At 41.7% G+C, this 12,240-nt stretch overlaps 1 protein-coding gene across 1 annotated transcript in view; it reads right to left on the reverse strand.

Annotated features, from left to right (window-relative positions):
* Nucleotides 1-12,240, reverse strand: part of COPB1 (COPI coat complex subunit beta 1) — a 36,940-nt gene that overhangs the window by 15,509 nt on the left and 9,191 nt on the right. The window contains exons 5-7 of the mRNA XM_054970808.1: nucleotides 6,620-6,734; nucleotides 6,346-6,438; nucleotides 531-668 (exon numbers count right to left, since the gene is read on the reverse strand). Coding sequence (XP_054826783.1) covers nucleotides 531-668; nucleotides 6,346-6,438; nucleotides 6,620-6,734 — 346 coding nt within the window. The remainder of the gene's footprint in view (nucleotides 1-530; nucleotides 669-6,345; nucleotides 6,439-6,619; nucleotides 6,735-12,240) is intronic.

Here is a 12,240-nt window from a genome sequence, read left to right on the forward strand (position 1 = left end):
TCTTAATTGTAGTATACAGAAAGCATCAAAATAGGGAAAACAAATCAGGTGGAAGAATGAAAGTGTTCCTTTAGTTAAGAGAAATATCATTTTTCAGTAATCGCAATTGTTTCCTGTTTCAGACTTACACATAAATGTATGCAGTAAGAACTGCAAAAAGCATGAAACATAATTTATAAACTGTTACAGATTCCTAGTTTCAGAAAAAAAATTACCAACCACTTTTAAACTAGTAGAAGGTTTTACTAAGTAAATTCAACTGATCAGTAATTCAAAATGATTTCCTTGAGCACTAGCATTCTACTGAGAAATGACCAAATGTCTAATAAATACTATCGAAGTATTTGCATATTAAACATAACATGACTGTTCATGAAACGTTCATATACATTTGCCAATCGAGAGAGAACTTTGAATACAGTTCTAACCATTTCAATTTTTAATTAACAAGTCTTAAATCCATAATACCAAATGTATACTACAGTACAGGATAGCACAGCATTTTATGAAGTCATAATTAATTTCAGTACCTTGATTGCTGTAGGTGCACTGGAGAGCGTAACTAATGTTCCTGCTGCTTCATATTTTACTGCAGGACTTGAAGACTGCAGTAAATTGTAGATACAACGAATAAATCGGGCTCTTTCTGATGGATTAGCATGACAAACCTAGATGAGAATACAATGTTCAAATACTGAGGGCAGAAGGGACATTTTTCAAGGAAAACTGCTTAGCCCACCAACCACTATACTATAGTAAATAGTGAAACCAAGGAGAGGAATATATTAGCAGTAACATTAAATATTACAAATACAGGCCTTTTTCAAAATGTGTCATATTAGAGAACACAATGGGTTAGTTCCAAAGCTCTGTGAAAAGAGCTCTGCCTGTGGAACAATTTTTTCCTCCCAGTAATACTGAATTTACGTTTATTGAATTTATTCAATAAAATTTGGTGAACTTTGGAAACCATGGCAAGACTGATCTGTTGCTAAGATCAGCAAAGAAACACTGCTTCCTGTCTTTTTTAACAAGATGGGAGGAGAGAGGGGGAAGTGATGCACAGGCAGAAGGGGAGGGGGAAAGCAGGGGGGAGTATGAATAGCCAATCCTTGCAGGATCTCTCCTTCTCCAGCCAATGGGATTCTCAAGGAGGAGAGTGCCTTTTTAAACTGCTGACAGAGTTAGATTAGGAGGCTTGCCTCAGTCAGCCTCCAGTTTGCTGTAGCCTGGAGATTGAGAGAAATACTGCCTGGCTTGCTGCTAGCTATTGATCCTCTTTCTCTCTCTCTGTGGTCTGGGCCGGGACTGTGGCCGGCCTGCTTTGGACTACGACTGCCTGGATCCTGGAGTGAGTGGATTCCTGCTGCTGCCTGCTGAGACCTGCACCAGGAGGACTTTTACTGCTGGAGGACTTCTGCAGCCTGGTTTGAGAGTCATTAGACTTGATTTTTTTCTCTCTTTAGGAGGAGGAGGTTGGCCTGGTGTCTGGGAGGGCTAGGGTTGGGGCAGCGGGGGGGGAGGGAGGGAAAATTTTCTTTTAGTTTGCATTTTAAGACCTACTTTTTTGATTTAGGGAGGGGTTTGGTTGGGCTTTTGTGTAGGAGGAACTTTGTTTTCTGGCTTTATATTTACTGCTTGTTCTTCTGGGGGGAAGGGGTTGTTTTACTCGGTTGTGGATAATCTATTGTTTAGAGTTTTATGGTTCCTGTTCATTCTATTAAATTCACTTCTTTGGGGGGCTGTTTTCCTGCTTTCTTTGTTGCTGAAATTTTCTGCTGCTTGTTCTTTGGGGGGGGGGGCATTTTCCCCTGTTGGGCTTCTTTACAGAAGTTTGGTTGATTTTTTTGCTAAGTTCTGAGTTCTGTCTATTGGTTTGGTCATGTGTTCAGTTGTTGTTGGTTGTTCTTCTGGGGGGGGGTGTATTTGTTGGAGTGCTTGTTTGTTAACTTAAATTACTTTGTGGTGTTTCGTCGTATTTTGGGGTATCCTGAGAGGGTTGTGAATCTATAAAAAGTGTTTTTAAGATAGGCTAGTTATAGGTCTTGTAAAGAAAAAAATTGCTAGCTTTTATTCACCAAAGAAAAACGTAGAGGTAATCACCATTGACGGGCAGCCTTTCTCCATAGTAGACAACTTCAGTTTCCAAAGGCTGCTCCAGCTGTTCTGTCCTTGGTACACACCCCCTGCTTGCACTGTGCTAAGTAGGCCCGGGCTGCCAAGGAACATGTGAAGCCAGAGTTGTCTCGCACCACCAGAACTGTGCACTTCATGTCAGTCATCTGGACCTCCCCTCAATTGAAGCATGTGTACCTATCACTTACTATACACGGGTGGCAACCCGATGACCTTCAAGGCAGGAGTTGGATGATCAGAGTCAAGCAGGGCCAGATGAGAGGCTGCTACTACAAGGCTTTGCTCCACTCGGAGGTTCTTGACAAGGCGCACACAGGGGAGAACATCACTGTTATCATCAAGAGGGAATTAGTGGACTTGGTAGGTGAGAATGAGGGCATCATTGTCATAGGATACATGGTGACTGATAGTGGCGCAAACATAAGTGGCATCAAAGGTGGACCTCAAGCATATTTAGTGTGTGGTCCAAAAACCACCTCCTGGTGAAGAATGCTGTTGGTTTGGGTTCTTCCAAGGAACCTGCTGAGGACACAAGTTCCAGTGTCTCCTCCAGAAATGTCAGCGACTTGCACAGCAAGAAAGCAACTCACCAAATGAGCGAGAAACAGGCCAGGACAGGCATGCCAGACCATCGCCTGATCACTGATGTTGCTACTCACTGGAACTCCACTTGCACCATGCTTGAGCATTTGGTGGAGCAGCAGGCTGCACTCACAGCATGGTTCTTGGAGAGTGACACTTGGAGGAGAGTGAGTGAGTTCAGCCCTGAGGATTGGCTCACCATCTCCCATGCAGTGGAGGTTGTGAGACCCTTCAAGGAATTCACGGATGCAGTCTCGTCTGACATGGTGAACCTGGGTCTGGTCATTCCTCTGGTGCATATGCTTCAGAGTGCTATGGCCTCCTTCCTGGACCCAGACGCAGGATGTGCAGACATGGTTCCAGGAGTGCACACTCCTGTGAGAAGGCTGCAACAGGGCATCGTGTCCTGGCTACAGCCTCTCACTGAGGAGTTGTACGTGTTGGCGAGCATATGCGACTCATGCATCAAGGGCACATTTGCTGAGTGGGCTGACCACCTCACCAATGTCAGAGATGCCCTCTCTATGAGGGTGTGGCATAGGCAGGCCAAGAGGAGTCTCTTGCCAGCAGAAGGGATGGAGGAGGGGCCAAGCTCTGCTTATCTCCCTCCTGCCCCTTCTCAGCAGGCTCCCCCTACAGCTAGCGCCAAGATGGCCATGGAGATGGAAATGCTCTGGTGTGCCCTCACCCCCTCTGGGAAAATAAATCATGTGAGCTAGGATTCGGCAGAGGTAATAGTTAGGGACTGCCTTGCAATGCCCTGCAAGTTGCCTTCCACAAATCCATTGAGCTACTGGGCCAAGAAGGTGGTCTGGCTGGGCCTCTCTCTTGAGGCTCAGAAGCTCCTCTCATGCCCTCCGATGAGCATGGAGGATGAGCACGTCTTTCTCATGTGAGTGACCTTGTCAGCTCACACCGCACTCCCCTGTTCCCCTGGAGAGTTAAAAGTTGGTCTTCCTGAAGGTCAACATGCCACTCTTCAATTTCTAAACTTTGGACTTCCAGAATAAATGAGGAGATGCATCCTCTGGGAATCTGTGAGGTGAGGAAAAACACTCTTCCTAAGACTTAAAATTTAGGAGGAAAACCAGTAGGAGAAGGACAGTTGACTCCGATGGCACAGCAAATGCACACACACCCCTCACACACACACTGAAAAACCAGATGCCTGTATTAGCAAAAATTTCTGCAGATAATTGAGAAAAGAGGTCCCAGAAATGTTATCTTGCCACTGGGATGGGAAGAGTCGGAGAGAGATGTTAGGGACAGCAGAGAATGACACACACCATGCATCAGAGGAAGCTCACAGAAACACTCAAATGAAGCTAATGTCAACTGAATTTAACTTTAATCATTGCAGGGGTGGGAGGGATGGCTGATGATGAAGGCAACTGCAGAGAGAGAATTACTTGGGTTTCCCAAGTGTACCTCTCACAGTCAGTTTCAGCCTGAGGCCAGTAGGTGGGAATGAGACCTATGAAACTGTGCTTGGTGCATGCCATTGTATTGTGCTTGTGGCATACTGCTTGCTTCTGTTCTGTGGTGTCCCCCCACTGACTGAACTCAGTGCCGGGTTGCTGTGAATTACACTGGTCCTGTTGGGGGTAAGTGTCCCTTGCTTCAGTTTGGTTCTAGTTGCAAGACTTTCCCTTGCTTCAGTTTGGTTTGGGTGATTCTCTGGTGGGATGTTGGTTGCCATGGACAGGGCTGGGTTGCCCACGGGCTGCGAGCGAGCGAGAGAGAGAGAGTCCAAGACATGCCAGGGTCGAGAACCAGGAAATCCGTCCATCAGTTGAGATCAACGAGAGTCCGAAAGCCAAGCCGAGGACAAAAGCTAGGTCGTCAGTCAAACACGGAGGCAAGCAAGGTCAGGAAACAGGAGATCAATCCGAGCGAGGGCAGGGTACTAAGTAGAGGTAAAGCTTCCAGGAGTCGGGCTGCTGGATGCCAGGAGCAGTGAGTGACATTGCTCCCACGCTGAGCTCTGCTCAGCATTCTCCTTATAAGCCCCGGTCAACGTAAGAGGGTGAGAGCCAGGTGCTTCCCCTTCACTTGATTGCGGCGCCTCACCCTCAAGACCCAACTCCGTCCACTGCTGAGCCTGCAGGCGTGTGCTCTTCCTCTGTTCCCAAACTACCTCCCTTGCTCAAGCGCTTCGTCTCGCTGCTGGCTCGAGAGGCTTGGGTCTCCGGGGCGCTGGATCCTCCTCCTCCCTGCATGACTCTTTGCCGTCGCCTGCTTCCATGGAGGGTCCTGGCGACCCATTGCTTGCCGGCCCCTCTGGCGCTGCAGGTGGATCTCCAGGCAGATCTTCAGTCGGCTCCACTGGCTCCTCTACCCCCTCATCCTCTGAGGAGGAATCGCCAGCAGGCAGGGAGCCCCGCTGAGGCTGGCCCATGACATTGATTCTCATGGGGAACAACAGAGAGTGGCTGGTCAGCCTGCTCAGGGAACGATGGGGGGTGTTGGGGGTGTCAGTTTGGTTCTATTGGGCTTAGTCAGGGATGAGCTTGCATTTGGGAGCAGTCCTTGGCTGTGGCAACCTTGCTCTGCATGTACCCCTGGGAGAGAACTTGTAAACATGGAGAGTGGCTTGTCAGCCTGCTCAGGAAGTGCTGGGGTTTTGGGGAGGGTGTCAGTTTGGTTCTGTTGGACTGTTTGGTGGGGAGCTTGTATTTGGAAGTGTGCTCTGGCCATGGCAGCCTTTGTGCATATGTTTCTGCAGTAGGAGTCAGCTAGGATTTCCCCCCCCACAATAGGAACAAATGGAGCGGCTGGGGGCACCTTATTCAGGGAGCCCAGAGAACTGGACCCTGGGGTTCAATCTCTCTGAAACTTGGTGTGTCTTTAGAGAACAGTCTGTAGTAGGTCCCCTGTAAATTCAGTGGATTTTGCTTATAAAATGCCAGCCCCAGCTTCCAGGATAGCCCCCAGATAGTTTTTCCCACAGGGAATAATAGAGATTGGAGGTGGCTGGGGCACCTTCTTTAGGGAGCCAAAAAAGGCCCCAAGGGTCCAATCGTTATTAAACTTGGGGAGAGGGTCGGTAGAAGACAATTAAAAGTAGGTTCCCTGCAAATTTGGTCCAAATATGCCCGTCCTGGCCGCCGGATATTTGCGAACTGAGTTTCCCATAGGAAACAATGGCTGAATTTTACCGAATTTGCCCTGTATCACTGAACTGAACTGGAGAATGAATTCAGTATTCCCCGAATTCTGATTCCTCCCCCCCCCTAGTTTATTATTAGTGAACTCAAATTTACCAGTTTTTTTTCCTGTGCATATCCCTATCCACAACCCATGAAAAGTGGCTTCTGGGGGCCAGGGAAGCCTTGGTTACAGCATGGAGCACAACGTAGGAGGTAGTAGTAGAAAAGGGAAAAACATCAATACCCCCTTGCCCCACAAGCTGAAGAATTTTTGTCCTGTGAAAGGATGAAGATTTAACCCACTTAAAAAAAATTGATCTGGCATAATGGGTTTTAGTCCATAAATGCTTATGCCCCAATCTCTTTTCCAGTCATTCAATGAATTAACTGAACTACAGGGAGGACTATGGTTTATTTGACTTTCTTGTTTAGACTAAATTTATTTCAGAGAGAACATATGTTGCTTGGTTTCCTGTACCTTGTAGATAAGTTCCACAATAACCAGCTGGAGAATGTCACCGAAAGTCTGGACTTGGTCAATGCAGGTACTCAAGTAGTCCAAAGCTCGATCCTTCAGAAATAATCATGAACATATTTCCAAGTATGAGTTTTGCTATTTCATAATCTTCAAATATTTAATAACTTTTCAGTCTATTAGAGATTTTTCAGTCTACCTCTGCAATAGGTAATTCGTATCAAACCAGTAATACAGAATTCAAAATGAAGAGCAATTTGCAGGCCATTGTTTTTACCTGATCTGCATGAATTAGCATCATGAAGGCATTTCTTTTGCAACTTGCATCCTTCTCATTCACCAGAAAATCATGGATCAGTTCAGGGGCATCAGGTATTAGATGCTCAAAGTTTCTTTGAAGAGAGAACAGATAAGGCTTACAACTGTAATGCCCAACACCACAACAACTAAAGTAGTACATAATATAAATACTGTAGCACTCATTGTTCATTCTTTGTGTGTTTGAACAAAAGGAAGGCCTCCCACAATTGGCAAGTTATTTTATGTGATATCCTTCCTGCAGGAATAAATTATTAACCTTCCTCCAGATCAGTAAATGAAGAGGATCTTTTACAGGACTCTATACCCAGATTGTGATCACGAGGGCCATGCTGCAAACTCCTTGCAATCAGCAAGGTTTCCAAGGTTTGGAATTTATGCACCTAATGGAGCAAAAGAAAGCTTCTTTGAGGACTTAAGGAAGCAACTAGATGAACTTTCATATGATCAGATAATACTTGCTGGAGACTTCAATGGAGTGACGAATCTGGAGTTAGACAAAAAATCATCAACTGCACAAAAGAAAAGAGGATTGCTACCAAAGTTGTTTTTTGAATTGATACAACAGGAAACTTTAGAAGATGTATGGAGAAGACAAAATCCGAAAAGTAGACAATTTACGTTTTACTCCGCAAGACACTTTACATTATCGAGAATTGATATGATCTGGGCCTCAAAAGACTTAGCGTTATGGACTAAGGAAGTGGAAATAATGCCGATGGTAGGCTCGGATCATAATCCAATAATGTGGAAATTGGGGAGAAGGAGCAAAAGGAAAGGATGGAGAATAAATGAGGACTTACTTCAAGAGGGAGAGAATATGGAGATGCTTAGAAGAGAAACAAAGTTCTTCATACAATACAACATGAATAAAGAAGTACCAACCAACAAGGTTTGGGATACTTACAAGGCGGTAATTAGGGGCATACTAATGGATTTAAATGGAAGAGCCAGAAAAAAGAAAGAGGAGAAGAGACAGGAGATTATGGAGAAAATAAAAGCCAAAGAAACACAGTTAAAGAAGAGACCGGGGAAAAAGAAAATTTATCAGGACATTAAAATACTACAAGAACAGCTAACAGCAATGAAAAATAAAGAAATGGAGTGGAATCTTAAAAGACTAAAGCAAAAAGGGTTTGAAGGTGCAAACAAACCCGGGAAATATTTGGCATGGCAATTGAAAAAGAGAAAGGAAAAGAAAATAATAAACAAAATATGTGAAGATGATAAAACGTATTTGGAACAGACATCCATTAGCAGAGCCTTCTATAAATTTTATGCTAAATTGTATAACAAGAAAGAGGTTAATAAAGAATCAATAGCGACATATTTGGAGAAAATGAAGCTCCCAGTAATTTCGGAAGCGTGGAGAGACAGATTGAACAATGAAGTAACGGATGAGGAAATAAAAATGGCAATACAATCAACAAATTTGGGAAAGGCACCAGGACCAGATGGACTTACAGCTAAATTTTATAAGACAATGGCCAATGAACTGGTACCATTCCTGAAAGAAGTGATCAATGGAGTATTAAAGGATCAACAGATTCCAGATACCTGGAAGGAAGCCAACATTTCACTGATCCCTAAAGAGGGCCAAGATCCGACTAATGTGAAAAATTACAGGCCTATATCTTTACTTAACAATGACTACAAAATCTTTGCGAAGATACTGGCAGAGAGAGTGAAGGGGTGGCTTTCGGAAATTATTGAGGAGGAACAAGCAGGTTTTTTACCTGGCAGGCAAATCAGAGACAATTTAAGGACAGTCATTAATGCTATTGAGTATTATGATAAGCGTTGTGACAAAGAGGTTGGTTTCTTCTTTGTTGATGCAGAGAAAGCGTTTGACAACTTGAACTGGGACTTTATGTTTGCCACTATGGAAAAGCTACAAATGGGAGAAAAATTCATAAGAGCAGTTAAAGAAATTTATAGAGACCAGAATGCAGCAATTGTGGTCAATGACGAGACCACCAAGAAACTGACTATAAGTAAAGGAACAAGACAAGGTTGCCCGTTGTCTCCGTTGCTATTCATTTTGGTACTGGAGATTTTGATGATACAAATACGACAAGATGAAGAAATCCGCGGAATAAAAATAAAGGACTTTTCTTATAAAATTAGAGCATTTGCGGACGACATAATGTTAATTGTGGAAGATCCAATGGAGAATATGCCAAAAGTGATAGAGAAGATTAAAGAGTTTGGAGATCTGGCAGGGTTTTATATCAACAAAAAGAAGTCAAAGATATTATGTAAAAACATGACTAAGCAAAAACAACAACTGTTAATGGAAATAACGGATTGTGAAGAAACAACTAAGGTGAAATATCTGGGAATTGAACTGACTGCAAAGAATATAGATCTATTCAAAAACAATTATGAAAAATTATGGACTCAGATTGAGCAAGATTTGATCAAATGGAATAGATTGAATTTGTCATGGCTGGGAAGGATTGCAGCAGTTAAAATGAATGTGTTACCAAGAGTAATGTTTTTGTTACAGACAATACCAATTATCCGAGACTCTAAGCAGTTTGAAAAATGGCAGAGGAAAATATCAGATTTTGTTTGGGCGGGCAAGAAGCCTCGAGTGAAAATGAAAGTTTTACAAGATGCAAAGCAAAGAGGCGGAATGCAACTACCCAATTTAAGACTTTATTATGACGCAATTTGCCTAGTGTGGCTGAAAGATTGGATGACGTTGAAGAATAAGAAATTATTGGCCCTAGAGGGATACAAAAAAATATTTGGATGGCATGCATACCTATGGTATGACAAAGTAAAAGTGAACTCTATGTTCCTACACCATTATATACGGAAAAGCCTATATGCAACCTGGAAGAAGTATAGAGATTTCCTACAAGAAGGAACCCCCATGTGGGTAGTTCCGTATGAAGTAACAGATCCGAGAGCTGTCTATAATGAGCAACAGTGTTTAACATATAAGGAGATAACCCGAATAGAATCTTCTAAACTTAAAATAAAGACGCAGGACGAGTTATCTCCCAATTACGATTGGTTCCAGTACAGGCAGATCAGAGATCTCTACAATTCGGATTGTGCAAAGGGAGGCATAAGAACAGAGAATTCGGAACTAGAGCAGACACTTTTGAAAGAGGATAAGAAGGAAATTTCCAAGGTATACCAAGTACTGTTGAAATGGTATACTGAAGATGAAATAGTCAAAGTACAAATGGTGAAGTGGGCCATAAATTTTAATAAAGAGATAACAATGGAGGCATGGGAATACTTGTGGAAAAACACAATGAAGATTACAACGTGTACTAATATTAAAGAGAACATTTACAAAATGATCTATCGTTGGTACATGACACCAAAGAAGATTGCGCTAGGGAATTTGAACACTTCTAATAGATGCTGGAAATGTAAAAAACATGAGGGCTCTCTATATCATATGTGGTGGACGTGTGAGGTAGCCAGGCAGTACTGGGGAGAAATAATAAAAGTAATAAGTGAGATTCTACAATTTCAAATTAATAAGAACCCAGAACTCCTGCTACTGAACTTGGGAATGGAGAGCATTCCAGCCCAACATAGAACACTGTTATTTTACATGACAGCAGCGGCCAGACTTTTGTATGCGCAAAAATGGAAAGTACAAGAAGTGCCAACTATGGAGGATTGGACTTACAAATTGCTGTATATGGCCAAAATGGACAAAATGACAAGAAAATTGAGAAATCTGGACCCAGGACAGTTCAACACAGATTGGGGGAAGCTGAAGCAATATGTGCTGAAGAAATGGGAGGTGGGAAGAGAACTGTGGCAGTTCGAGAATTACTGAAATATGACGAAATGTAGAGGGGGGTGACTTTACCGGAGGGTAGAGAGAGAAATGAAAATGTCTAAGCAGCTATTTTGTTAGATTGTTATATATAGAAAAACATATAGAATATGGATAGAAAATAATTAACTATAAGGACCGACTAACTAATATGGTTTCTGGTATAAACGTGTAACATGTTAAACTGAATAAGTCTACCTGAAGAAATATATGGATTAAATTGATTGATAACTTTTGATGATAGTTATATAAAGTAATATACGGAATGTAAGTCAAATTGGTTGACTTATATAAATGTATGGGTTATATGGTATAAGGCTTATAGAAATATCTGAAACTAGGAAACTATGAAATTATGTTAAAAAGGGACAAATTGTTTGTCTAATGTGGAAGAAGGGACTTAAAGATAAGATAAGGTATAGAGTATTAAAAATAGTTAAAGAATTATTGCTTAGATTAAAGGGAAAAATACAGGTTTGTTAGATAGATGAATTAAAAATGAGTAAGAGAAAAGGGACAAAGGGTTGGAAAACTGTTGGAAGTCAAAAGAAAAGGGGGGAAAGGGTGGGGGTTAGAAATTGGGAAATGGGAATTGATTGTAATATGTAATTATATGATTCTAATTCCAATAAAAATTTTATTAAAAAAAAAAAAGCAAGGTTTCCAAGGTTTGTCTCAAAGTATCCCAATGCACTGTTTGAGGCTGCAGCAGCTGCAAAAACACTTTCTAATACAGTAAAATGACCTGCTGTTAGGAAAAAGCTGCACATTAAGGGATCTTCTGGAATATAGTTTCAGTTTAACAATCTAATAATAACAGTGTGCCTGCATACCACCATTCTGGACACATTAGTGCCCCACTCAGAGTGGTGAACAAAGTCAGTGGTGTTATTATCCCCGAAATGCAGCTGGGGAGTTGCAGCTGAGAGTAGCTTACCCAAGGCCACATGCAGAGTTCATGGCAGTAGTGGGAGTCGAACTAGCAGAGTGCTTATTTGTAGCCCAGTCACTTAACCACTATGTAACACGTGACAAAATGCTTGCATTAAATCTTATTTATCCTAGATAAACCTACATTCCTTGGGAAAAATAAACTTAAATAAGCATATCTTAACATACAAACAGTCACAATAACTTGGTACTATTTTACAGTTTGGCAGGCCCAGGCTACACATAGCTGAAATATATTTTCTTTGTTAATTGGAAGTATTAAAATACTAGTTCACAACCATCCTACATAAAATAAAGAAGCTTTCATGATGTGGCAATTATTTATTTTTTATTCTAAAAAAAGAAGTTCATCTTTCAGTTCGGCATATCTCTGTGTACTCGTGAATGATTAGCAGCAGTATGACTGTAATAGACATCATCGGGATCAGATGAATTACACTTTTTTTCAAACCTGATTCCATCACACACACAAAACTAAACTGAGCTCACTCTCAAGTAGTAGCTCAGCTTAGCATAGGCAAAAGAAAGAGAGGAAATTGTTCATATACTGGATTCTCTGCCAGAAGTATCAACCAAACCACAATCATACAGAAATCATTTACAGATAATATTATACATTGTTTAAGGATTTTAAGTTTACAAACTGAAATAAGATTTTAATATTTTTACTATTCAAACTGAAATTTGATATTTGATCAATATTTTTCCAGAACTCAATATATAAATAATTTTTATTAAAAAATCAAAATACTTAGAAATCAGTGCTGATAATGATTAAATGCTTATTATAAAATCAAGTTCTGAAATCATTAAATTAA

Source organism: Eublepharis macularius, chromosome 2 (genome assembly GCF_028583425.1).
Source record: "Eublepharis macularius isolate TG4126 chromosome 2, MPM_Emac_v1.0, whole genome shotgun sequence".
Classification (NCBI taxonomy): domain Eukaryota; kingdom Metazoa; phylum Chordata; class Lepidosauria; order Squamata; family Eublepharidae; genus Eublepharis; species Eublepharis macularius.